The following is a 25,806-nucleotide window of genomic DNA, read 5'->3' on the forward strand; positions in this document are numbered from 1 at the left end:
TATCACAAAACTTTCGGAGATACTCCAACATAATACTTTATTAATTGAAATTATCTTCAATAAAAAACCCACGACATCATTGATTTTCTCATTGATTTTCCAATTGTACGTTTGTATCAGAATAGAACAGGATGACTGCCTTTATTTTTCCCAAAAGAGAGCGAAGTTACTACGCAGTCGGCCCTCTCTTTCACTCAACTCCCTGTCACAAGATAATCTATCAATTATCACTTAATTAATTAATGTATTGATTTGTTACAATACTTCAATCAGCCTTCTCACCTAGTGATCTAAATGACTATAACCATAAATTGATTATCATAATATTGGCAAAACTATTATCAGATTTTATAAAATAATTATCAATACCGGTACTGAAGGCCCAAGATCCACTTATTTCATGAATTTCTTCAGCCATTAAATGGAATAAACATTATATACTTTCAATGGCTGAAGAAATTCATGAAATATGTGAATCTTGGGCATTACAAATTTTGTAATCATTATGGCTCTTCCGAAATCCAATCTCAGATATCTACCAATTTGCAAACTTTTATCAATCAAAATGTTGTGTTTTGATAGAATTATATTGTGAATTTGAAGTTTGTTTAACTTTTTTCGAAAGTTTTATCTAAATTTAATTGTTTATTTTATTCTGATTTGTAATGTTGGATTGATGATTGGGTGAAGAAATTGAAATGGACATAACCTACATAATATTTGTACAATTTGAGACAAAATTAGGAAATTGAAGAAGTTTTGGGCGAGAGCCTGTTGTTTCTTTGACGACTATTATATTGTTTGATCTATCCCAGTGCTCTCCAAACTACGGCCCGCGGGCCACATCCGGCCCGCGGATAAATTTTGTCCGGCCCGCCAAGAGTTAGGTATTGCAACAAATTTTTTAAAATATATATTTACACAAAGAAGGTAACCTACTTCCATTTTACAGTTCTCTCCCAGAAAAATACTTTAAAAACATAAAAAGCCATGCTGAAGCTATGTTTTCTCTTTATGGATCTACCTACAATTTATTGTGAGCAGACATTTTCTAAAATGGAGTTTGTTAAATCCAAATACAGATCTTCCTTATCAGATGAACATTAGAAATCAATTTTAATGATTGGAACCACAAAGTTTGATCCTAAATGGGCGGACATTTTAAGTGGAAAACAAATGCAATCTTCTCCCTAAAAATAAATATTCTCTTTTAACGTGGTAACTTTTTGTAAATTCGTGTATTGTTAAGTTGTCTTATTACTATTAAAAAAAGTAATCATATTTTGTTTAACTTGTTAAACTCATGCATTCTCAAGTTTTCTTATGACTTTTTTACACTCAATAGATTCGACTTTGTATTGAAATGAAATGAATTGATTTGTTTCTACATGTGTTTTAATTAACCTACTTAAAACTCCTCATATTATTTTAATCGAAATATAATAATTGTACACCCCCCAAATCCCCCGTCGTTTGTGGTCCACAAGTCAAATTCCACGTACATCCTTGTTATTGGCCCTCTAAGCCTCCCTAGAATTAACAATGTGACCCTTGGATGGAAAAGGTTGGAGACCCCTGATCTATCCAATAAATAAATAAAATTCAGGAGTTGGACAGTGTTTTGGTAGATAGACTAGTCATAAATTTCGAACAAAAATCTCAACGATTTTTAGAGATATTTCACAATTTTCGGAATAAGTGGAGATTTTGTGGTCTGGCTAGCTCAAATAGAAAGAATAATTTATCACAAAAAGAGAAAAGCTGAAAAAGATTAGGAGGGAACTAGAGTGAGATGGGAAAGTAGAAGTTAAGCCATGTAAAATACTTGTTCAGTCCTCTATTTTAATTTCATAAATATTTGAGCAGGCAATCTAAAACTTTTGCATCGTTAATTTTGCGATTTCGGTCCCCTTCATTGAGCACAGAAAAAACACCAGAAATAAATTCATTGAATTTCCAAGTGTGAATAAGGGAGGCAGGCCTCTTTGCTGAGCAAGTAACTATAGTGAAAAAACGCAAAAAATTACATAATCAGGAAAAGGGGTTGTTGATAGAAAGAAACCAACAAGAAGTGAAAGAATTTTCGCAAAGAGGGTTGTTGATAGAAAGAAAACGAAGAAGAGGAGTAACAGAAGAAGGGGAAGAAGAAGGAGAAGAAGAAGAAGAAGAAGAAGAAGAGAAGAAGAAGAAGAAGAAGAAGAAGAAGAAGAAGCGGTGGGAATGGATGGGGGATTGAACAGCTTCAGAAAAGTAGGCGACATTTCTGTCATTAATATTCATTATGTTGGCACATCTTTCCTGACTTCAGGAAGAGGGTTATTCATTAAGAAGTGAGGAGAAAGGAGAAAAGTGGACGAAGAAAATAGAGGTAAAGAGGAGAGATAGAAAAGTTGAAGCTGGGAGACTTGAGGCCTACTTTTACTCGACGTTTTTCCTTCTTTCTCATTTTCGTCCTCCAATCACAAGTATTTTCTTCTCTATTATTATTTCTCGTCACCTTTTCTGCTATTCTTTTCGTCCATGATTTCTTAAAGACAATTATAAATTATCTTCCAGTTCAAAACTAACTTTGGTAATTGGTTTTCATTTTTCATATATTAAGTTTTATTTCTTATCAATCCTAACTTAGTTATTTTTCAGTCTATCGTTTTCTAATTCTCATTTTAGAATAATTATCATTTGATCACTTTATCTTACTTCTCTTCCTTTCGTATCCTTTACTTTAACTTTGTATTCCTTCTCCTTCTACTTATATTTTTCTAATTCTTTCACGCCTTTCTATACTTTCTTCTTCCACTCTGTAATTTTCTTGTTCTTCAAATTTATTCACTCCTCCAATTCTCTTCCTGATTGGCTCATTTCTGGATCGTGTCTGTGAACTAAACGATTGTCCTTTAATATTGTTAAAGTTGATATTATTATAATCAATTATTAATTTATTATTAATATTATTTCCCTTTCTTTTCATCACAATTATATTTTATTTGTTCTATTCCTATCATCATCTTCCCAAGCATTTCATTCTTTCTCTTGATCGTTTATCACCTTCTTTTTAATGTTCCTTTCCCATTCTCTCCATTTTCTTTTCTTGTCTTCTCTAGTATTTATTGTATGTGCTTTCCTTCCTCTTCATTTCCCTCTCCAAAACCTTTTTCTCTCCCTTTCTTTCTTTTTTCTCGGTGTCTCTCTTCATCCTTCTTCCTATTTTTCTTCTTTATATATTTCTCTATTTCTCCCTCGTCTTCAGCATAGAATACTTTATTCTCTTCTTTCCTTTATCAGTCTCTCTCTCGTTCTCTCTTTCTCTTCATCTATTTCTCTCTCTCTCATTCTCTCTCTCCCATTCTCTCTCTCTCTCTCTCTCTCTCTCTCTCTCTCTCTCTTCTCTCTCTCTCCTCTCTCTCTCTCTCTCCCTCTCTGTGTCTCTATCTCTGTCTCATCTCTAGGATTTATCAGGTGAAATATTCTATTCAAATATTGTTTTCCAATTGTATTAATGAATTGAGTTTGAGATTCTCTTTTATTATATGTGTTCTTATTAAGAATTTTATTTATTTCTATTATTAATCTTATGTAATCTTATTACATAATATGTAATCAATCAATTATTGTTGTAATCTATTTATGTAATTTTTTTCCTGATTGTAAAGGGTTGTGTGGTAGAGAGGACCAGGAGTCCTAACTCCTCCCTAATAAAGGCAATCTCTCTCTCTCTCTCTTTCTCCATTCTTCTCTCTTCTTAACTACTTCCGATCATTATTATTGTTCTTCTTCGACATCATATTCTTCATTTTCTACTTCTGCTCCAAAGATAAACTTTTCCACTCTCATCTCTGCTGGCATAACTTTTTTGTCTCTCCTGATTCTCCTTGGTCTTCTCAATTATTTTCATCGTCTTCTGTTTCTTCTTCTTCTTCTTCTTCTTCTTTTTCTTCTTCTTCTTCTTCTTCTTCTTCTCCCTCTTCCTCTTCCTCTTCTTCCTCCTCCTCCTCACTACCTCCGTTTGTTTCTCCCTTCCACTCTTTCATATCCACATTCTTCTTTTTCTTCTTTTCCCTCTTCCCTGCAGCAGCCATAATTGAAATTCCCTTCGTCGAGACGAGACGAGCAGACGCGTCTGATAGAATTTCTAATTAAAAATTTAGCCGAACATCCAATAAACTGCCAACTAATTGTTTTCGGAAACTGATTTTCTGCGCACTCTTCATCGTCTGGAACCCAGTTCTATGGCATATAAAAAAGTTTTCTATAATCAGTGATATTGGAATAGTTTTGAGAAAATATCAATGAAAAACTAACAGGAACTATGAGAAAATTGTTGGAAAATTATCAAGTACCTTCAGTGGTATTTCAAATAATAGTTCAAGTACTCTTTTATAATCATCAGGCTAAAAACTGTTCTCTAGGACTTACATAGTTGATATAATTATGTTCTCCTATAATTTATTGGTCTACAAGCTGTTCTTCAGGGCTTACATAGTTGATGTGAATGAAAACCTTTCAGCTACTATGAGAAATTAGATAGAAATTTATTCAGTGATTTCAGTGGTGTATCAAATCATAGTTTAAGTGCTCTTCTATAATATTATTAGCCTATTATTACTGTTTTCCAGGTCGTACATAAGTAGATAGATAGAAGCTAGTCAGATTTTTTTATTTTCTGATTAGATAGTAATCAACTTAAACCATGAAATAGTTTCCTTCGTACTGATTAGTATGAGGTAATCTATATATATAAAAGCGAAATGGCACTCACTGACTGACTGATTTACTCACTCGCAGAACTAAAAATCTACCGGACCAAAAACGTTCAAATTTGGTAGGTATGTTCAGTTGGCCCTTTAGAGGTGCACTAAGAACGGATTTGGAAAAATTTCCAAAGATACGCCCTAAATCTGCGTTTTCCAGCGTTTTCTCAGCTTTATCGAGACCAAATGAACTGAAAATGTTCAAATTTGGTACAGAAGCTAAGCTAGGGTGAAATAATGTGGTGTTAAAAGGAATTTCAAATAACGCCAAAGATACGCCCAAAATCTGTGTTTTTACAGCGTTTTTTGCGATTTCTCAGCTTTATCGAAAACAAATGATCAGAAAATGTTCAAATTTACCACAGAAGCTCAGCTGGGGTGTAATAATGTTGTATTAGAAGGAATTTGAAATAACGCCAAGGATACGCCCAAAATTATTTGCGTTTTCCCAGTTCTTTTATCAAGTAATAGAAAATGTTTACATTATGCAGGCGAGCAAAGCGAGCCCGCTGATCTCATTTTTGGACGATCCAGTCGGGGGTCCAGACGGATATGACGAACGAAGCGAGCCTGACGGCTAGTCTATACTATAATAAAGTTGAGACTGGATTATACACGTGCGGGTTAGGAAAAGTTTTACGCATCATCACGTCTGAACCACTGGACTGATTAACCTGAAAATGGGCAAATAGATCCTTAATTAACCGAGGATGGTTATATAAGACTATTTTTAATTCTTCAAGTTCTCATTCCGTTGAGTTTTCAGTTTGTCAAGTTTTAAAATAGACCCTTACGGAGCACGGGTTACCCGCTAGTATTCAATAAAACGTCTTGAGAGAAATGTCACTTCCCGGGTCGGTTTTTCAGTTCAACTTTCGTATTATTAATATTCTTGAATAAGCGTACATCTTTACAGAATTTGTCCCTTTTCCATTATTTTATCTTGAGGAGATTAGTAGCAAAAAAACGACACTTCATAATTATTGTGGAGGGGATAATTTGAATGAATCTCATTGATACATCCCAAGAAATAGTGTTATTTGGTCTCTATATTTTATGAAATGATTAATCGATTGATAAAAATAATCCAACCACTTCTGTTATTCAGGCCTATTTATTCACTTCTGTGATTTGGGCTACACAAATATATGAAACTTATATTGCATTTTACTGTAAATTGTATTTTTTCTGAGCTGTGTCAATTTTCTTCTCTAAAATTAAAAAAATTATATTTCTTTCGCTCTTCATCTGTGATTCGTGCTACACAAAAACACTCAGAACTTCTTTTTCCTCATGGCAAATTTAGTTTTGTTCTGAGTTGTGTCACTTTTATTTCAAGACAAAAGTTAAATATTGTGTTACGTTTTTCGAGACAGAACTCTAATTTATTATTATTTATTCATTTGATAATAAATGATTATTGTTTATAAGCTTGAGCCTATTGGAACAAAGCAAATTAATTCATTCTACAGCAAATTGTGACAATTTTCTTGGAGATGAGTGGAATCAGGACGAGGTGATTTCATTTTCAAAACTGCCGGGCTAAAAATCCTTATAAATAGTTTAAAAACAACTCGCTAGATCGCAGCACGACCTCTGCTAGTTAGGATTTCAGGCGTGGATAGTACCAAGTATACTCGCTAGATCGCTCTTCGTGTCTCAGAAGCTTATTCCACAGAGAAATTATTATAGTCCAGTCAATGAAAGATTATACACAGAAAAGTTTGGAATAATAAAATTTTTGACCCCACAGCTGTTTTAAGAATAGTTAGGGGTGAAAATATCAAAAGTCCTCACTTCTACCCCCTGTGCTAAGGGGGTGGGGGTCGTTTTAAAATACCATAATTATTTTGGTTTTCTGCATATATCTCGAACAATATGGTATGCGTCTTTTGGGAAGTTATGTTTCATACAAAATTAAAGCTTACAAATTACCTACAAGTTTAATTTGTAACATTTTCCCATATCTCTTCTAGTTTTCTCGGTATGAGCTCTCGAAGGTGTCACATTTTGAAGAAAGCCCCTTCCGGCTCCGATTTTTTCATCTTTTTGGCTTTATAACTTTTAAACGATTGATTGAAAAAATTCTTGCTAATCATGAGCTCATAGAGCATCATATTCTCTTCAATTTCATGTATTATTTCATCATTTTGCGCATCTCCCCACGATTGTTGCAGACGTTATAGTGTTGAGTGTAAAATCTTCAGTTTATTAACAGCAATACATCAATTGACAGGGAAATTTGAAGGGAACGTTTGGAACACGATATTTGACTTGGCAGCTTTGTTTGGACTACTTATAAGGTAAACATATGAAAAGTCCTCATCCCTACCCCTTGTGCTCAAGGGATAACGGTGGTTTGAAAGTTGCGCTTCTTCATTTCTAGCTTACACGCATGTATCTTGGAAACAACGCATTTCAGCGACATCACTAACTGAACAAAAATGAAGCTAGAAATATTTTCAACAAGTTTTGTTCTGTAGAGTTTTGTGATATCTCCTTAAGTTTTCGAGATATCCACTTTTAAAAGTGTAAATCTTCAAAAAGACAGTTTTTCTTCCAATTTTTTAAAATTTCAGGGCTTATAACTCAACAACAATGCATCGAAAAAATAAGTACTGAACGTTGGGTTGTAGTTGTAAAGGATTTAATTATCTTCTATTTGATGTATTTTTCACCATCAATATTGTTATAGCATCTTTAGTGTTGAAAGTGAAGCTTTTACAGGTGGATAGATTGATAAATTCGTTTGAAATAAATATAATTATTGTTATAACAATTTTTTTAATATTGTTCTATCACAGTTACTTAGGTCCGTATACAGTTTACGAGTAAACGTGGTTTAGCGTAGTGTTAGCATATTAGAGATGTAAATAGCTATAGTTTTGCCCAACACTGAGAGGGCTGTCACGTCCCAAATTAGGAATTAATCATTTGAAAACTTAAAATGAAAACCTACAAATTGAAGACTTTATTGCGTTTGTCGATGACCGAAGAGATACAAGGATCTCACAAAATCCAATATTGTAAAAAATACTTTTTTCGTCATCCTTGCACGAAATATCATCAAGCACTACGGGTAGGACACAGACAATAAAATAATCATAGACTAACTAAACAGACTAACTAAACATTTATTAGTTAGTTAGATCTGTGATATAACTTACTTCAATAGGCCGCTAGATTCAAGCTTTGAGACTGAAATAAATTTATTTATCAGTGCTTGCACAATGCAGTTTATTAATGTGTTTAATAATAATTGAGAGAAAAACAGACACCTCCTAATTCAGATAGATAACAGAATCTGAAATAAAGATCAATTATAATCAACAATACGCCACCACAAGCACTATGTAGAATGGAATAAACCGGATATTAATTAAGAAATAAATCCTAACTATTTCCATTCCTTCAATTCATCTTATCTTCACCTCATCCATGAAATCTCTCTTGTCCAAGTTAACCAAGTCCCAGAACATTCTAAGTAGGAAATTTCAACTAAATATTTTAGCATTCACTTATAGCAAAATCAGAGAAAACTTCTATAATGTAAACCTCTATAATGTAATCTTCTATAACTTCTATTTAAACTTCTATAATTTAAACCTCTATAATGTGATCTAAACCTCAAACTTGTATTCTGTGAGCAAAACTTTTTAGAACCTAAGGTTTTCTTTTCAATTTTACTTTGCATTCTATTCCAATTTTGTTCAAATTCAATATTCTATTCAAAGTAGTATTCCTTTCATTCTGTTCCAAAATATGATATCTCACACTCTACAGTTAGATATTCTTCTCGAGCCACTCCCCTGTTTTGAATGGACACGTTAAGTCGTTGGTCCCGGCTCCCCAAAAAGCAGTTATAAGTTATGTCAGAGGCCCTGAAATTGATCAGTTGCGACCTGAAAACTCTGACACCAGACCTGAGCCAGCCAGGTCACATGATATTTCCTATTATTACTCTACAATTAAAATGTAATAAATACTGCGAATGAAATAAGCGTTCTCTAGAATGAAAAATAATATAAAAAGTATTATTGGAACTAGAAATTTTTATTGACAATACATTGGAATCATTCTAGACATTTCGATTATGTGAGACAGGAAATTTAGATGTTGGACAAACAAGATGTAATTTATTAGCTTTGAAGTGAACTCTTCATATTAATTGTCATATATTTTTATTAGCCTTAAAGTAAATTTTAGTATGTGTCTTCATATATTATTTTATACCTTCTAATTTCATGATTCAATTTCGTCTGTATCATCAATATCCATGCACCTCTTCGGCTTGCGGGGCTTCATGGGTTTACACTTGGATGACTTGGACTTCGATCTGGACTTCTTAATAGCCTTCGACTTCCTGCTAACCCTCTTTGCCCTTCTGGGCTTACAGCCGGCATTTCTGGACCTGGACCTGGCCTTCCTTGTCTTGCGCATTTTCCTGGCCGGTTTGCAACCTCTAGACCTCGACGTCGACCTAGACCTCGATCTACTTTTCCTGGCAGCTTTTCTCTTGGGTTGCATGCTGCAAGGTCCGCATTTGCTTGCCAATTCTTGCAGAAATAGTCCCGTCAACCTCAGCGAACTTGCTGCGTCCGAATCTAAACAATAACGTCCACTAACCTTTTTAATCGTTCCAAACTTTTCCCCATCTTTCAGCACACTCAAAATTGTTTTCCTCAGTTGATCTTCATTGATGTTCCCCGTAAAATTATCCGTGATATTATCCACAATTGTTTCTGATAACTTTTTTATATTTTCGTTTGCCATGTTGTGTGTTTTTTAATAGATACTTGTATTTCACTAATTTTGAAAAACTCAAAACATTTCGAAACCCCACTTGAAATTTTGATGTGAATGCAAATACAAAATTTTTAACTGAAACTGTTTACAAAGCTGATATTGATTTTTGATACAGCTGTATGTTTTAAATATGAAAAATAAGAAATGAGCAGTGACCAATAAATATGACCAAAATATTGTATTCCCGAAAATCATACGGTGACGTATAGCCAAACTGTAAAGTATAAACACGACCAAAAAGATTATGAAACCTTAAGAGTTTGAAAGGTATAAGGGTAAATTAGGGGTTTCGGCTTTTGCTTTCAAATGGCAAAATGCTTGTATTATTCAAATGCTTTGATAATTGTAAAGCAGAAACAGTAAGCTTCCATGTCAGAACATGTTTGTGTTATATAGTTTGGCTATACATTACCGTGTGATTTTCGGGAATATTATATTTTTCTTACCATACAGCTGTGCACACGGAGCTAATGATACCATCGTAATAGATTAGTTTGATATTGATGTTGATGAGGAATAATACGATCTATTAAAACAGCATTGCTTCTAATTTTTATTCAGTTGGTAATAGGGTAAGGACATCTGAGAAACAAGTGCTTGAAAATGATTACTTTGATTTTAGATTTAAATTTCATCAAAACTATCAAAAATTTAAAAATGATTTCTCTCAATCTACTCTTCTCTTGAAATATTATTCAGTACGGTAAATACTGTGTCATCATTTTATAGTTGAAATTTCTCATTCTCGATTTCTATTCAACATTCGATCCAAATCTTCTTCCTCCAAATTAAAAACTTCTTTGTTGAAAAAACTATCTGTTCTCTATGGGATTGATCCAGTCTAAATTGAAATTTCGTTAAAACTGGCACTTTACAAACGGCCGTTCGAGTCTTCTCGAATGAAATGAAAACGTTAATACTCTAAAATAAAAAATGATTCATCAAAGACTCCATGGATGGAAATTTTATTTGAAAAATTATTATATCACTACAAACCGTTTCTTTTTTTAATAGCTCTATGATTTAAATTTTAAGACAGGGTTGCACAATAGCCTGTTAAATTTTAATTTTGATTTAATGTAGCAAGAACCAATCAGGATAGCCTTCTCCTCAGATAAACCTTCTCTGATTGGCTCTCGTGGCATTTAATCACGATTAAAATTTGACTGGCTTTTATGCAACCGTGCCTTACAGTGCATTTTTATTTCTTTCAATTTTATTCCACTGCATTACAATAGAATCGTTTACACCCAATTGTACATTGATATGACAAGAGATGGCATTGCAAATTGATTTTTATTTTTAAGTTGTAAAAAACACCAGTACTGAAGAGAATTTGATTAGAGAGAACGCAGGTGTCGGTAAATAGAGCACAGTAATAAAAAATATCTCAGTACCGTAGATTTAATTGAAATGTCAAGTAAAAAGTTGATGTCTCCCACATAACAATACTGAAGCTGATTCGTTTTTATTCATCTCTAAATTGTACTCTCAATAAAATTATTCACACAGAATACGGTTGAGAATTAGTACACTTTAGCCTATACTGACAACTTCTTTCAGTATAAACTTTAGTTATCAATCCTAATGTACTTCATTTTCTTCCTTACAAATGATCTTTTTTTTTAAAAAGGAAATTTCTCTTAACATTATTTCCATTTTATTTGTATTCTTCGAGTTTCAACCCCATCTTCTATATGTCAAATAAAATCATTTGCTTCAAGCTTTATTACTATGTAGAAATAAAAAATAAATGTACTAAATCTATGTAAGTACTTCTTTTTTGTTAGACTACTCTTAAATATCAATGAATAAAAATAAAAAAATCCAAGTAGTACCTTTTTTTGGTTCAAATGATCAAATTATTTGAGTTGAAAAACGTTTACTCTAGTTTTGATGTGAAATTTATAAGGTATCAAAGTGTCATAATTAAAATGGAGGACCAGATGATAATTAAAGTAGCCTGAAGTCAATAATCAGTTTATTTTGTGAGATAAGGATTACAGAAATCTCAAATAAGATAACCTATTAGCTCTTCTTCTGATCTCTATATTTACCCTTATACTATCTTCTATTACCATTCTCAGCAAAAACTTTTCAACAAGTTCCTAATCTGGCTAAGGGCTTAAAAAGTTTGTGGAGTTGTTTGTTTGTATTTTCGACGATAACTCTCGATTGCTTTCATCATTCAACTTCAAATTTCCAACACATATTCAACATTATACAGATCAAACTCGTTGCAATCAATGTTGCATGCAATTAATAACCCAATCTCAATACATTATTATTCTATTGACGTTTTATACTGCGTTTAGTAGAAAAGTTGACAAAATATCAGCGGCATTTTGAGCGAGTTCTCCAACCCGGGGGGCTCACTAGTGAAATTAAGCTTTTGTGCGTAAATTGGTATTCGTTTTTCCTCCTTTCGTGAGGGGGGAACATTACCCCTCTCTACGGCTGTATCTGTTGAATTCGTTATTACCTTAATTATTATACAGTGTGCACAGTATAGGACAGTATCAGTAATCAGTATGCACTGTTTCAATATCAAGAAGGTCACAGTAGGTTTTTATGTCCTCTTTCAGTTTGTGAAGGGACTATAATGAATATAGATAGCTACTATCTATGTACATACTCCGCCATATCGATATATAGGGGGCACATTTCATTCTTATATCTATATATAGGGGCACATCCCATTATTATCTCCACGTGTTGCTTGTTGCTGGTGAGGGAATTTTCGACGCCGGCTGGGAATTTTCGCGCTGGGTAGGGAAATTTCGGCCTGTCACCAGTGACCGGCATCAGTGATTTGAGTCAGTCAACAGGTTGTAGTGTGATAGTACAGTGTTCGACGAGAGACCCATTTTTTACAAACGATTTTGCCGGGTGCGGTCTTTGAAAAAACTTAATATTTCAAGTGCCTGAACTTTAAAGTGGAGGAAGTTGTACGCTTCTGAGAACTCCGTCTATATCAGTACTCGAAATCTGTTCCAGTTTTCGAACATACGTAACTCCACCTACTTTGTTGATTGTGCGTTGTTGTCCCACTAACTTTCCTCAAAAGTTTCCACCGTAAAAATTCTTGTGACCAAGTGTATCTGTTTGAAATTTGTTCTAACCTAAAAATGCATTTAAAATTCCGGTACACCCAACAGCTGTTGTAAATTGGATGGAATTTTTTGGGTTCACGACTTGTTAGATTTGGAAGCACGTGGATTGGCCTGTTTTTGATTTTGTTTTTTACGGTTCGGGAAATTCGGAAAACATACGCGCAATCATGTGGAAAATGGACTGTTTTTCTGTGGACAAATCTTTCTACGATATCGCTGCCAGCGATCTCAAAGAACTGTGGGAAACTGATTTGGATGGACCGGTGAGTGGAAATTTATTTATATAGTTGGAAAATTTCGGAAAATGCTAATTTATTGATTTTACTATTTTCCCTTCGGAAACTTATAAACTATATAATACTAGAACAGGATCAAGTTTTTGGAATGGTCCATCAATGCCTCAGGTCTTTTTTATCAGTACCGTACTTTCATGAATGAATACTCTTAAGGAAGAAGTGGCACGTGGTTTATGAAGCTATGCAGCTATAGTGGGGTCCACGTTTTAATGGCAGTGTTTGATTATCAATGGTATTTCTATCCTTGTCTATCATTCAAAAAGCGGATAGCGCTATCTCTTCCTCGCTTTGCTCTGTTGCCAGATCGTCTTTTAACAAAGTATAATTAATAACAAAATATTTCATCTTAAATATGTAAATTCATTATGAAATTGTTAAAGAATATATTTTTTCTTAATAAAATATTAATAGATTATTTTAAACGAGAATGAACAGTTAATATTACATCAATTATTGACCTGTATCAGCTACCGTCTATAGAAGGCATTGACAAGACAGAGGATCGGCAACGTTGTTCTCCTATCTTTCTACACTGCCATTATAACGTGGACCCCACTATGAAGCGGTTCTTAATCGGTGGTCGCCAAGAGAGTTTTGGAGGATCATGAAGATTGGAAACCACTACCATAAATATATAAACATAGCCTCCTATTGCTGTAAATTATAGCATTTAGTTTTGAGTTCACATATTTCCAGGTCTTGTTGTATTCACCAGTAAAATACTGAATCAAATTGACACCCTGTGAACATACAAAAAATCAATTTTAAGCTTATTTCTTGTGGAATATCTCAATAACTGCTTCACATTATCACATCAAATAATTAGTAAAGTATACTTCTGTAGTATTTTTTCTTTAGGGCTACTTTTAATTTATAAAAAAATAAAAATATAAGTCTAAATGAATATAGTCTTGACTTGAAAATGACTTTAATGTCCGAAACATCATTTCGGACAATTATTTTATCACATGTCTCGGGGACATTAAAGCTGTCAAATCATTGGCTTGAAAATGGCTTTAATGTCCGAAACATGTTGTGATGAAATAATTTGAAAAGGTAATGAGATTTAAGTTATATTATTATTCTATTTCAATTTCAATTTTATTAAAAACACACAAAACAAAATTACAAAGACTTATGAAACAAATAAAACACAATAAAATGTTACAAATATAAAAAACCATGGGCTTTTTTGGTTGGGTGTGTTGGAGAAGAGATTTATATTGCCTACTTTTGTAGTTTGCTGCGAGAAATACACATTATTTTTTATTTTGACACACCATCTCATTCATAAATGTCAAAAAACTATTGATAAAATGAAAATACTGTAAAATATAAAGTAATTTGTGAACTATAGACTACTAGTTTCTTGGAGAGTCAGAGTAGGAAAATAATATTTTCTATTCTCACACATCTTATTCATGAATCAATATTGAAAGAAAAGATAATAGTATTGAATTGAATTAACTCTATTGAATATTAGAAGGGATAAGAACAGATAAGGTATAGGAATAAACGAAACATGTGATATCATAGGCTTTCATATTGAAACCAACAGTATTCCAATAGGAAATAAATTTATATTATTATTATCATTGTCATAACTAGCAGGCAAATAAAAAAATAACTCTATAAATACAAGAATTTAAACTAAAAAAGTTGTTGTTTTTTGTTACTTCTTTTCTGAAAGTTTTTCATCAACAAAAATCTTCTATGAAATGACAATACCTGCTGTTTCTTTATCCAAGCAATTCTCCTTACTCCTGGTTTCTGTATATGTATTTATGAGTGTGAATAAATAAATTTGAATTTGAATTATTTCTTGCTTTATATCGCAAAAAAACATACATGTTTTTTAACATTTCTACCATAATATTAATTTTATACTAAAGTACATCACGGAGCACTACTAGTTCTGTGCTCCGCAAGGACTTAACAAACTGAAAACTTGACCCACTGAAATCTTGAAGAATTTAAAATAGGTCTATAACCATCCTCTATGAACTAAGAATCTGTAGCCTATGCAGAATTTCAAGTTAATCAGTTGAGTGATTCAGACGTGATGATGCGTCATTCGTGAATTGCCTATCCGGTACGTGTATAAACTAATTCTTTCTTCAATATTATATATTTTGGATGAATAATATTATTCCTATCATAAAACAAAATAAAATTCTTATAACACCCTTTATTTTTAAAAAACTTTGAAACAGTTGAACAACTAGTTTCGTGATATATTACACCATCGTCAGGTTATAATAGGTTTTATTTTATAACCTGACGATGGTGTAATATATCACGAAACTAGTTGTTCAACTATTTTAAAGTTTTTTGAAAATAAAGGGTGTTATAAGATTTTATTTGTTTTATTAATTTAAAAGTAGCCCATGTCAATAAGTGTTTTATTCCTATCATTTATTTATTTTAGCGTATGGCAGATACACAGCAAATATATAGCTCATGAGTCTCAAATGCCCATCATTATATAAATTATATGATTATTGTTTATCTTATTAGTAGCTACATAGTCTACAGCACTTTCAAAATACTATAAATTGATCAGTTTTTAAAAACTTTTGGATCAGTGCCTATCGAGACACTCATGGGGACATCATAGTCAAAATTCTTCTGTTAGTAAAATCAAGGTCACCCCAGTAGCTATGAGAGGGGAGTCAAGGCTCGACTACCTGTATAGCTACCCTGAAATCTCGTAAAAATCTCCAGTGGTTTTTTATCGTTGGGTAGCGAGTTCTAAAGTTACAGAAGATGATCCCAAGGGCAGGGCGCAGGGGAATGACCTTCTCAGACCTGTGGCCTGTAGAAGAGAGAGAGGAGGAAAGGAGAGCATATGAAAGTGCGAGAGAAGGGAAACGAGAGAATATAGAAGGGAGAGTGAAGGGAAAGGAGGAGATGAAGGAAAGCATATAAAGTGAGAGAGAATTATAGGGAGAGTATATGAAAGGGAGAGAGAAGGGAAATAAGAGCATAATATATAGAAGGGTGAGAGAGAAGGGAAAGCAGAGCTTATGAAAGGGAGAAAGACAGTGAAGAAGGGCATCATGCATTCCTAATTACCCATTTCCGGAGTAAGGGGAAACACGGACTATCTACTTCTTGTTTATTGTGGAGAATTTTTCGAGACTGAGAATAATTGTGTTAGTCACTGATAAGATAAATAAACTTGATTTCATTATCAGTGTCTAGACTGGAATAATAGGCAGCCGTACTTTAGATGGAGTAATAAGAAATGAGGATACTCATTATCTATTTTGGAAAATCTTTGCGACTCATTCTTAACGAAAGTTGGTGATTGGATGAAATCATAACCAAATCAAATTCCATCGATTTCAAATTGGTTATTTTATGGAAAAGTTATTGACTTCCCCCACAGTCTATCTAGACGCGAAACATTCTCAGGCCTAGTTGCACAAAAGCCGGTTGAATTTTAATCGTGATTAATTTCAATGAGTATCCTACAGTAATGATAGAATTGTGATTTCATTCCCATTGTGTTTTCACCTTCAAAATTTTTAGTTATCGTTGTTTTTGAGTGAAAATGGACTGAAATTAAGTGAAATCATAACTCTATTTCAGACTTTTAAAATTCTATCTAAATTTGGGAGAGAAATAGAACAAGGAGTATCCTTGGGTTTTCTCTCCCGATCAGTCCTTCTTTGTGAAAATTATAAATATTTTTTTTCATTATATTTCCTTAATATATTAAACAGCAAGGAAACTCTAGACAAAATAGTACATTCTATACTGTTCGATAACACAGTTCCAATAGCATGAAAGTTCTGATACTGCTAATACCAGATAGGACGCTCTATACTTCCGCCATAGAGGAACAACAACTATCCTCGTATACCAACTAAGCTCGTATATGACATTATAGGTACAAGTGACCTGTTGATACTTTTTTGGCAGTATGTGCCTGACTGACACTCCTTTATGAGTCAGTGTATTTTATTCAGTGAGAGATCGATGACTTGTTAGAAGCAAGGTCGTTGTCCTCTCATTGGACGCCTCAAACTCCCAGCACAAGAATCCAGTTTGAGTTTGGCGGTCTGTTGTTAAGTCGAGGTGGTATGTTAATTACTATTGCGTCCCAAACTCTTTGATTCGCATCCTAGGCTGTTGTTGTGATTCTCTTATCTAATATCGGGGACCGAGCTTCGCTCTGGAGTACAAAAGCATAAAAAATGTATTACGAAAGAAGAAATTATTGATAAAATTCATACAGAAATGTTCTATCTAATCACAGTAAATTGAGATTAATTCCCAAAGGGAAGGCAAAAATTTCCCTAACAAAGGCCCAGTTGCACAAAAGCCGTTTAGATTTTAATCCTGATTAACTTCATGTGAACCAAATCAGAGAAGACCATTTCAAAAAGATGGATCTACTGGAATTATACAGGATTGAAAATAACCCGGCTTTTTTGCAACCGGCACTAAGTACCTGATTGAATGATTACAAAATTTCAACAGCTGAGTCATAATTTTGACACAGTCCACCATACATGAACTCGCTCACTCACTTCCATCACCAACAGACGACGAAATAATTATTATCAGCTGTTTTTCCAAGGATAGTTAATGATAATTATCCTTTCAATGTCCTTCAACGAGTTTTTCCAAGGGATGAGACCTAGTTCAATCGAATCTTTATAATATTATAAACCTACTATGTGCTGAATTTCGTGAGAATCGTTAGAGCCGTTTTCGAGATCAATACAAACATATAAACATCTAAACATCCAAACATCTAAATATATAAACATAAAAACAGAAGTTGCTCGTTTAATAGTATAGGATAAGAACGTAGGGGTGACATTCATTTTATCTAAATCCCAGTTCATCTATAGTCAGTTGCCAGTTGTCATCTATAGTCAGTATATTCATCTATAGTTAGGTCAACGTTTTTGTCATATTTGTTCATTATATAACTCTTCGACTCGTATCCTAGGCTGTTGTGGTCCTCTTATCTATTAGAAATTGGGGGTGACATTCATTTCATCTAAATCCCAGGTCATCAGCTATAGTCAGTTGTCAGTTGTCATCTATACTATAGTCAGGTCAATGTTTTTGTCATATGTGTTCATTATTTATAACTCTTTGATTTGTATACTAGGCTGTTGTGATTCTCTTATCTATAGAGATAAGAGAAGGGATGACATCCATCGTAGGGGTGACATTCATTTCATCTAAATCTCAGTTCATCTGTAGTCAGTTGTTTGGATAACGTTTTTGATCTTTGTGTTCATTATCCAACTCTTTTATTCGTATCCTAGGCTGTTGTAGCTCTCTATAATAGATCTATTGACTAACGTAGGAAAACATTCATTCCATCTAGATTCCAGTTCATCTATAGTTAGGGTTGTTTTGTCAACGTTTTTGTCTAATTATTCTGTGCATTATTTAACATTTCGATTCTTATCCTAGGCTGTTGTGGTTCTCTTATCTATAAGAGCGTATGGATGACATTCATTCCATTCAGATTTCAGTTCATAATTTACTTTATCTATAATGAGCTGTTTTCGTTTGAGAATGTTTTCGTTGTTAACGTATCAAAACGTTATTTTCGAATAATATCAACGTTATCAAAATAATTATAATGTAATTATGTAGGGCCTTATTATAATACAATATCAATATATTGACATTTTAAAGCAGAATCCTAACCATCCAACCTACCATTTACCTCCTTCTTTTTCTTTAGACAACCACGGTATAAGCAGTATAAGCATGACCTGCCTGTTATTTTAGAAAATATCAACGTTATCAACATAATGATAATGTAATTATAATAATATGATATCAAGATATTGAAATTTAATGCAAAATCCCAACCTACCCCTAACCTTCTTCTTTTTCGACAACCACGGTTCAAGTCTTAGACCAGATATAGAACCTGGTCTAAGGTTCAAGCATAACCTTTCTCCTTGAGATAGCCCTGTTCTAGCAGCTCTTTTCCAATATATTTTAATATAAATTTTGTGCACATCACTTTCTAAGCCGCCCAACATCTTTCCGTCATGTTGATGCGAAATGTAGCTATGCAATATGCACCTTTTTACATTAATTTGAAACATAATTAAACAAACTCTTTCAGGTTATGTTCAACTAACCTTACAGGGCAAATGAACTGAGATCTAGAGGAACTGAGACTCTATTACGTGGTACGGGAACAGTGCGAAGGGTGACAACCAGTTCAACAAGATCTCAGTTGATCTAGAATAAGCCCAGGAAAGGAACTTCAGTACGTCAAGTTTTCAGCTCGTCGAGATACTGTTGATTGATGTCAGTTGATCTAGAATAAGCCCAGGAAGGGAACTTCAGTACGTCAAGTTTTCAGCTCGTCGAGTTCCTGTTGACGTCAGAAAGTCAAGTGGATACAGTATCATGAATCTATTTCTGAAATAGTTCCAAAAACTTCTGCTATTCAAAGGCAATAACCTAACCCCTAACTCGGCCTTCAATCTTCTGCTAAAATTCTCCTAAACCAATGAAAATTGTTTCACTGACAATCTTTCAAGTTTATTTCTTTGATAAACATTATTATTAAGAACCTTTTAGAGTAGGTACTATCATTATGATACACTTAACCCATTTTCAATAACATCTAAGTAGTGTGCAACGGAGAAGCTGATTGTGTATCAGCAGCCTTCAACGGAAACTTGATGCTGTAATACTTGATGATCTGAATGCCTTAGCTTCCCATTTGTACCTCAAGAAATTAATTTCGAAATAGGTACTTGATGAACTGAGATCTTTACGAACTGAGACCCTCCCTAGTGCCAGGGGAGTAAACTTTAGATAATTTTAAATAATTTCCCAATCTCTAGAAGATTCATCTAATCTCAGAAAAAGAAGAATAATTTTGTTCTCTCCGTGTTCTCTCCTCAATGATCTAACTTACGATATGGTACCTGAAATCTATATATCCTTTCTCTCTCTACAAACATACTCAATTTTATTATATAATTATTATTCAACGAAAATCCTAAATAAATGCTGTAAATGACCCCGAAGACTTCTGCTACTGCAGACATTGACAACATGGTTAACAGCTAGATGGAAATTCGATGAGAACTACTATCCAAAAATTAGTTGCCAGCCCGGGAATCGAACCCGGTACCTTATTGTAGCGGATAGTAGTTCTCATCGAATTTCCATCTAGCTGTTAACCCTGTTGTCAATGTCTGCAGTAGCAGAAGTCTTCGGGGTAATTTACAGCATTTATTTAGGATTTTTGTTAAAAAATAATTATAATAAATTAATTATTAGCATTTGAATGAATGCATTCTCTATTTATTCCATCTGTAAACTGGTTGGCCGCTATGTAAGCTGACTATAAGTCAGCTTATGAATTTCGGGGGTGCGATATTTTGATTTTCCACAGAATCACTCGCTCACGTTTTACTATCCACAGACGACGAAAGTCTCAGCTGTTTCAGCCAAGGATGAATTATTCTTTTAATGTCGTTCAGCGAGTTTTCCCAAGGATGAGACCTAGTGTAATCGAATTTTTATAAATCATAAACCTACTATGTTTCAAATTTCGTAAAAATCGTTAGAGCCGTTTTCGAGATCCGTTGAACATAAATAACCAGATATAAAAATATAAACAGACATACAGAAATTGCTCGCTTAATATAATAGGATTCCTATAAAATCCAATCAATTGAAGTAGCACAAGCCAGATTACAACGGAACCATCACTGTAGGTGCCAAATGAATAATTGTTATGATTTGGTGGGGCTGTTAAGATTTCTACAAGGAAAGGAATTTGTTATCAACGGTATTTTGGCCTTAAAATGTTGTTGTCAGTTTACACAAATAGCTTACCGTAGTAGCTCGAGATCATTAGCGAGCCTAGTACAGTATGTTTCTATCGAAAGTCAACTGTCTCTCCTCTTCACCAACTTCTTCTTCTTCTCCTACTCCTCCTCCTCCGACTCTTCCTCCTACTCCTACTACTACTTCTCCTTCTAATTCTCCTCCTCCTCCACCTCCTCCACTCCACATCCTCCTCCTCCTCTTCTTCCTCCTTCTCCCATTCCTACTCCTCCTCCTCCGCCTTATCCTCTTCCTCCTTTTCCTATTCCTACTCCTCCTCCTCCTTCTCCCATTCCTACTCTTCTTCCTTCACATTCAACCCCCCTCCCACCATCACTACTCATCATCAACTTATCTCTTTAGTCCTATTCACATCGATCTCTCTCACCCTCTATCTTTCTTTCCCTCTCTCTTTCTGTCTCTTTTTGCTTTCTCTGTCTCTCTCTCTCGCTATCTCTCTACCATTTTACTTATATGATTATTTTACTTTATTAATTTTCTGTTTTTTTCTCTTAAATCTTCATATTAATTAAAACTTTTACAATATTTTCATTTACAAATAAATCCTTAGTTGAATTAATGAAATTAAATTAACGTTTTGGTAGAGAGTTAGTGGGAAGGATACTTCGAATATTCTTTCCGAAAAATGGACATTGATATGTCCAAAGCTACGCCAATTTATGTAGATGCGTAACAATATTATCTATTTTATCTATAGTTATTACAAATTGCTTTTTTCATATCATATACAGCTCAACAAATATTTTCTTAGTTGATATTTTGTAAATTCATCTATAATGTTGCTGTATTGTAAGCTATTGTATATAAGTGTATAAGCCAGTATATATTGTAATCTACATAAATAAATTACTCAATCAATCAATCTATTTCTTCTTCATTCATTTTATTCGTACATTCTTCTTCTTAAAGGGAATTAATCAATCGCTCTCTCTCTCTCTCTCTGTATCTATCTATCTCTCACTCTCTCACTTTCTCTTTCTTTCTCTCACACACACACTCTCTCACTTACTATCACTCTATCACTCTCTCACTTTTTCTCTCTCTCTCACATACACTCTCTCTCACTCTATCTCTCACTCTCTCTCACACACACACTCTCTCTCTCTCAATCTATCTCTCTCTCCAGCATTTCTTCTGCATTCATTTTGTTATTACATTCTTCTTCTTATCTTCCATTCTAATTCTTCCCCCCCTCAATCCCCCTACCCCCGTCTGTTACCCACTCCTCCCCATCCTGTCCAGACGGAATATTTATAATGATTGTTGTTTATCAGAAAGCTGCATTTCCTATAATTAAGTTGAGCTAGCAGACTGATTCCAATCGTCTACTACAGACTGACTTTCTAATGTTATTCAGCTAATGACTGAGCGTCTACTGTGGAATTGTGACAGTGACAGTAGTAATTCCAACGGAAGGTGATTAGGTTTTGAGTTTCTAAAAGATTTATGTGGCTGTGGATTATCTGAGGATTAAATTTTGAAGGTTTTCAATGAGATCCAGCTTTGTCTTCAATGAAATATTCATCTAATATCAGTATAATAGGACCTTTAGTTTCTAAACTTCAAATGGAAAACACGTTTGAAGTAACAAAACGTTTACTTTTTAGCAATGACGATATTTCGACCTATTTTTGGCCATCTTTAGAGTGACGGAACATGAGTTTAGAACATGAGACATGAATTTAGAACATTAGACATGAGTAAAGAACATCAGACATGAGTTTAGAACATCAAACATGAATCTAAACATAAAACCTGAGTTCAGAACATCAGACATGAGTTAAGAGGATCAGACATGAGTTCAGAACATCAGACATGTGTTAAGAACATCATACATGAGTTAAGAACATCAGACATTAGTTAAGAACATCAGACATGAATCTAAACATAAGACATGAGTTCAGAAAATGAGACATGAGTTAAGAGCATCAGACATGAGTTGAGAACATCAGACATTAGTTAAGAACATCAGACATGAATCTAAACATAAGACATGAGTTCAGAAAATCAGACATGAGTTAAGAGCATCAGACATGAGTTAAGAACATCAGACATTAGTTAAGAACATCAGACATGAATCTAAACATAAGACATGAGTTCAGAAAATCAGACATTAGTTAAGAGCATCAGACATGAGTTGAGAACATCAGACATGAGTTAAGAACATCAGACATGAGTTGAGAACAACAGACATGAGTTGAGAACAACAGACATGAGTTGAGAACAACAGACATGAGTTGAGAACAACAGACATTAGTTAGGAACATCAGACATGAGTTCAGTTTATCAGACATAAGTTCAGAACATCAGACATGAGTTAAGAGCATCAGACATGAGTTGAGAACATCAGACATGAGTTAAGAGCATCAGACATGAGTTGAGAACAACAGACATGAGTTGAGAACAACAGACATGAGTTGAGAACAACAGACATGAGTTGAGAACAACAGACATTAGTTAGGAACATCAGACATGAGTTCAGTTTATCAGACATAAGTTCAGAACATCAGACATGAGTTAAGAGCATCAGACATGAGTTGAGAACATCAGACATGAGTTAAGAGCATCAGACATGAGTTGAGAACAACAGACATGAGTTGAGAACAACAGACATGAGTTGAGAACAACAGACATGAGTTGAGAACAATAGACATGAGTTAGGAACATCAGACATGAGTTCAGTTCAACAGACATAAGTTCAGAACATCAGACATGTGTTAAGAACATCATACATGAGTTAAGAACATCAGACATTTGTTCAGAACATCAGACATGAGTACCCTCAGTCTAAAGTCTGAAGATAACCAATAACAACCTTTCGAAACAGGTCAGTGTAAAAAAGTAAGTGTTTACACTTCAAAAGTGTTTTTCTACTGGAAGATTGAATTGATAGTGGAGAAAGAAATGAATTCACAACACAGAATTATTTATTTTATCTCATTATATTCCAATATACCAACACTACAGCTGAACGTTCACCATTATTCAAGAATCATCTAGCTTCAAATACTGTTGAATACTGTTATTCCTTCAGATCTTTCTCATATTTTTCAATTTTTTATCAATCATATTTTACTAACTGGCAGCTTCTTTATACAATTGCTGTCGGTATAATTCTGAAATGTCTATTGTATTAAATGTTGTATTTTTCAAAGGCAGAATAATAAAGTTCCATTTTCTTTTCTTCTTTGTATTATATCATTTTCATATTGGGATAGTCATCAATTATTGAGAAGTAGGGTGGGCTCCGTGTAAGTGCTGTTATCTTATCGCTCAGATAAGTTGAGAGACATGTGCTGATGTGCTTGCTACCTTATTTTACCAACTTAGAAGCCAACAACTCTGCTAAATATAATTTTACTTTCCTTGCCCTATTACCATAGGTAAGGAAAGTATTGCTTTCCAAAAAAAATTAAGGTACCCTAATTTCAAGTTTTCTATACGTTTCAAGGTCCCCTGAGTCCAAAAACATGATTTTTGGGTGTTGGTCTGTGTGTGTGTGTGTGTGTGTATGTGTGTGTGTGTGTGTGTATGTGTGTATGTGTGTATGTCTGTGAACACGATAACTTCATTCCTAATCAACCGATTGACTTGAAATTTTAAACTTAAGGTCCTTATACCATGAGGATCTGACAATAAGAAATTCAATAAAATTGAATTCAAAATGGCGGATAATTACTAAAAAACCATGTTTTTCACGGTTTTCTCGAAAACGGCTCTAACGATTTTCTTCAAATTTATACCATGGATAGCTATCTATAAGCCCTATCAACTGACATGAGTCTCATTTCTGGGAAAATTGCAGGAGCTCCGTAATATTCTTGTGAAAAATGGCGGATAATCACTAAAAAACCATGTTATTCACGGTTTTCTCGAAAACGGCTTTAACGATTTTCTTTAAATTCATACCATGTATAGCTATTTATAAGCCCTATCAACTGACATGAGTCTCATTTCTGAGAAAATTGCAGGAGCTCCGTAATATACTTGAGAAAAATGGCGGATAATTACTAAAAAACCATGTTTTTCACGATTTTCTCAAAATAACTTGACCGATTTTTTTCAAATTCATACTCTGTATAGTTATTTATCAGCTCTATTAACTGGCATGAGTCTCCTTTCTGGGAAACTAATGGGGGGTCCACCCCATCATTGAGAAATGGACTTTGTAATCTCCTTCTCGTGCATGAGGTAGGTAGGTAGAGCAGTTCATAAAAAGAACACATAGTCGAGATATTTCATCTGTAGAACAGCTGTTTTGACGACTTTAAAAAAATGACGACTAAAAAAAATCATCGAATTTCACAATTTACACAAAGGAAAAAGTCTGATTGTAGTTTCAAATATGAGCAAGGAAAGTTGTGTGAGTGTACCACACCAGATTTTTTATGAGTTGAGAACTCGTTTCCTGAATGTTCGGAACCCACTTAAATCCAATATGTCCAATTATCTTTCAGCATTCATCATCTTCTTTACCATTATCAGAGAAAAGTTATACGAAAATTTATAATTATTATTATTAAAGTATGAAACGAAAATCCAAATTACATGCTGTAATTCACCCCGAAGACTTCTGCTACTGCAAATATTGACAACCGAGTAAATTATTTTAATTATTTTACAATAATTTCGGGGTGAATTACAGCATTTGATTTGGATTTTCGTTGAATCAGCATTTGAATAATTGCAATATTTCAGTAATTATTTTCAACCGAAAATTTATACTTAGAGATTGTTTTATTCTATGCCGTTTCCTAGCACAAATCTTAGGCTTGTGTAGGGATGACCCTCAGCAAAAACCCTGAAAAATCTAAATATAGTTGAATAACGAATACTAGATAATACTACTTTTCCTGAAAAGTAACTGAAAAAACTGAAAAACATCAATACAGTAATAGAAAGTAGTAAATAAGATACTGGATACTGTAAATACTGGATTAGATTGAATCCTGAAAACTAAAGAAACATCAATACAGTGATAAT

The 25,806-nt window shown here is 33.8% G+C and overlaps 1 protein-coding gene across 4 annotated transcripts in view; it reads left to right on the forward strand.

Annotated features, from left to right (window-relative positions):
- Positions 1-25,806, forward strand: part of LOC111046282 (cyclic AMP response element-binding protein A) — a 244,898-nt gene that overhangs the window by 27,883 nt on the left and 191,209 nt on the right. For 2 of the 4 annotated variants that reach the window (XM_039439287.1, XM_022331794.2), the window contains exon 1: positions 12,388-12,930. The exons of the other annotated variants lie outside the window; for them this stretch is intronic. In XM_039439287.1, coding sequence (XP_039295221.1) covers positions 12,835-12,930 — 96 coding nt within the window. In that variant the 5' untranslated portion in view covers positions 12,388-12,834. Of the gene's footprint in view, positions 1-12,387; positions 12,931-25,806 lie in introns of those variants that run through there. 4 annotated transcript variants of the gene reach the window in all.

This window comes from Nilaparvata lugens, chromosome 12, assembly GCF_014356525.2.
Source record: "Nilaparvata lugens isolate BPH chromosome 12, ASM1435652v1, whole genome shotgun sequence".
NCBI classification, from domain to species: Eukaryota; Metazoa; Arthropoda; class Insecta; order Hemiptera; family Delphacidae; genus Nilaparvata; species Nilaparvata lugens.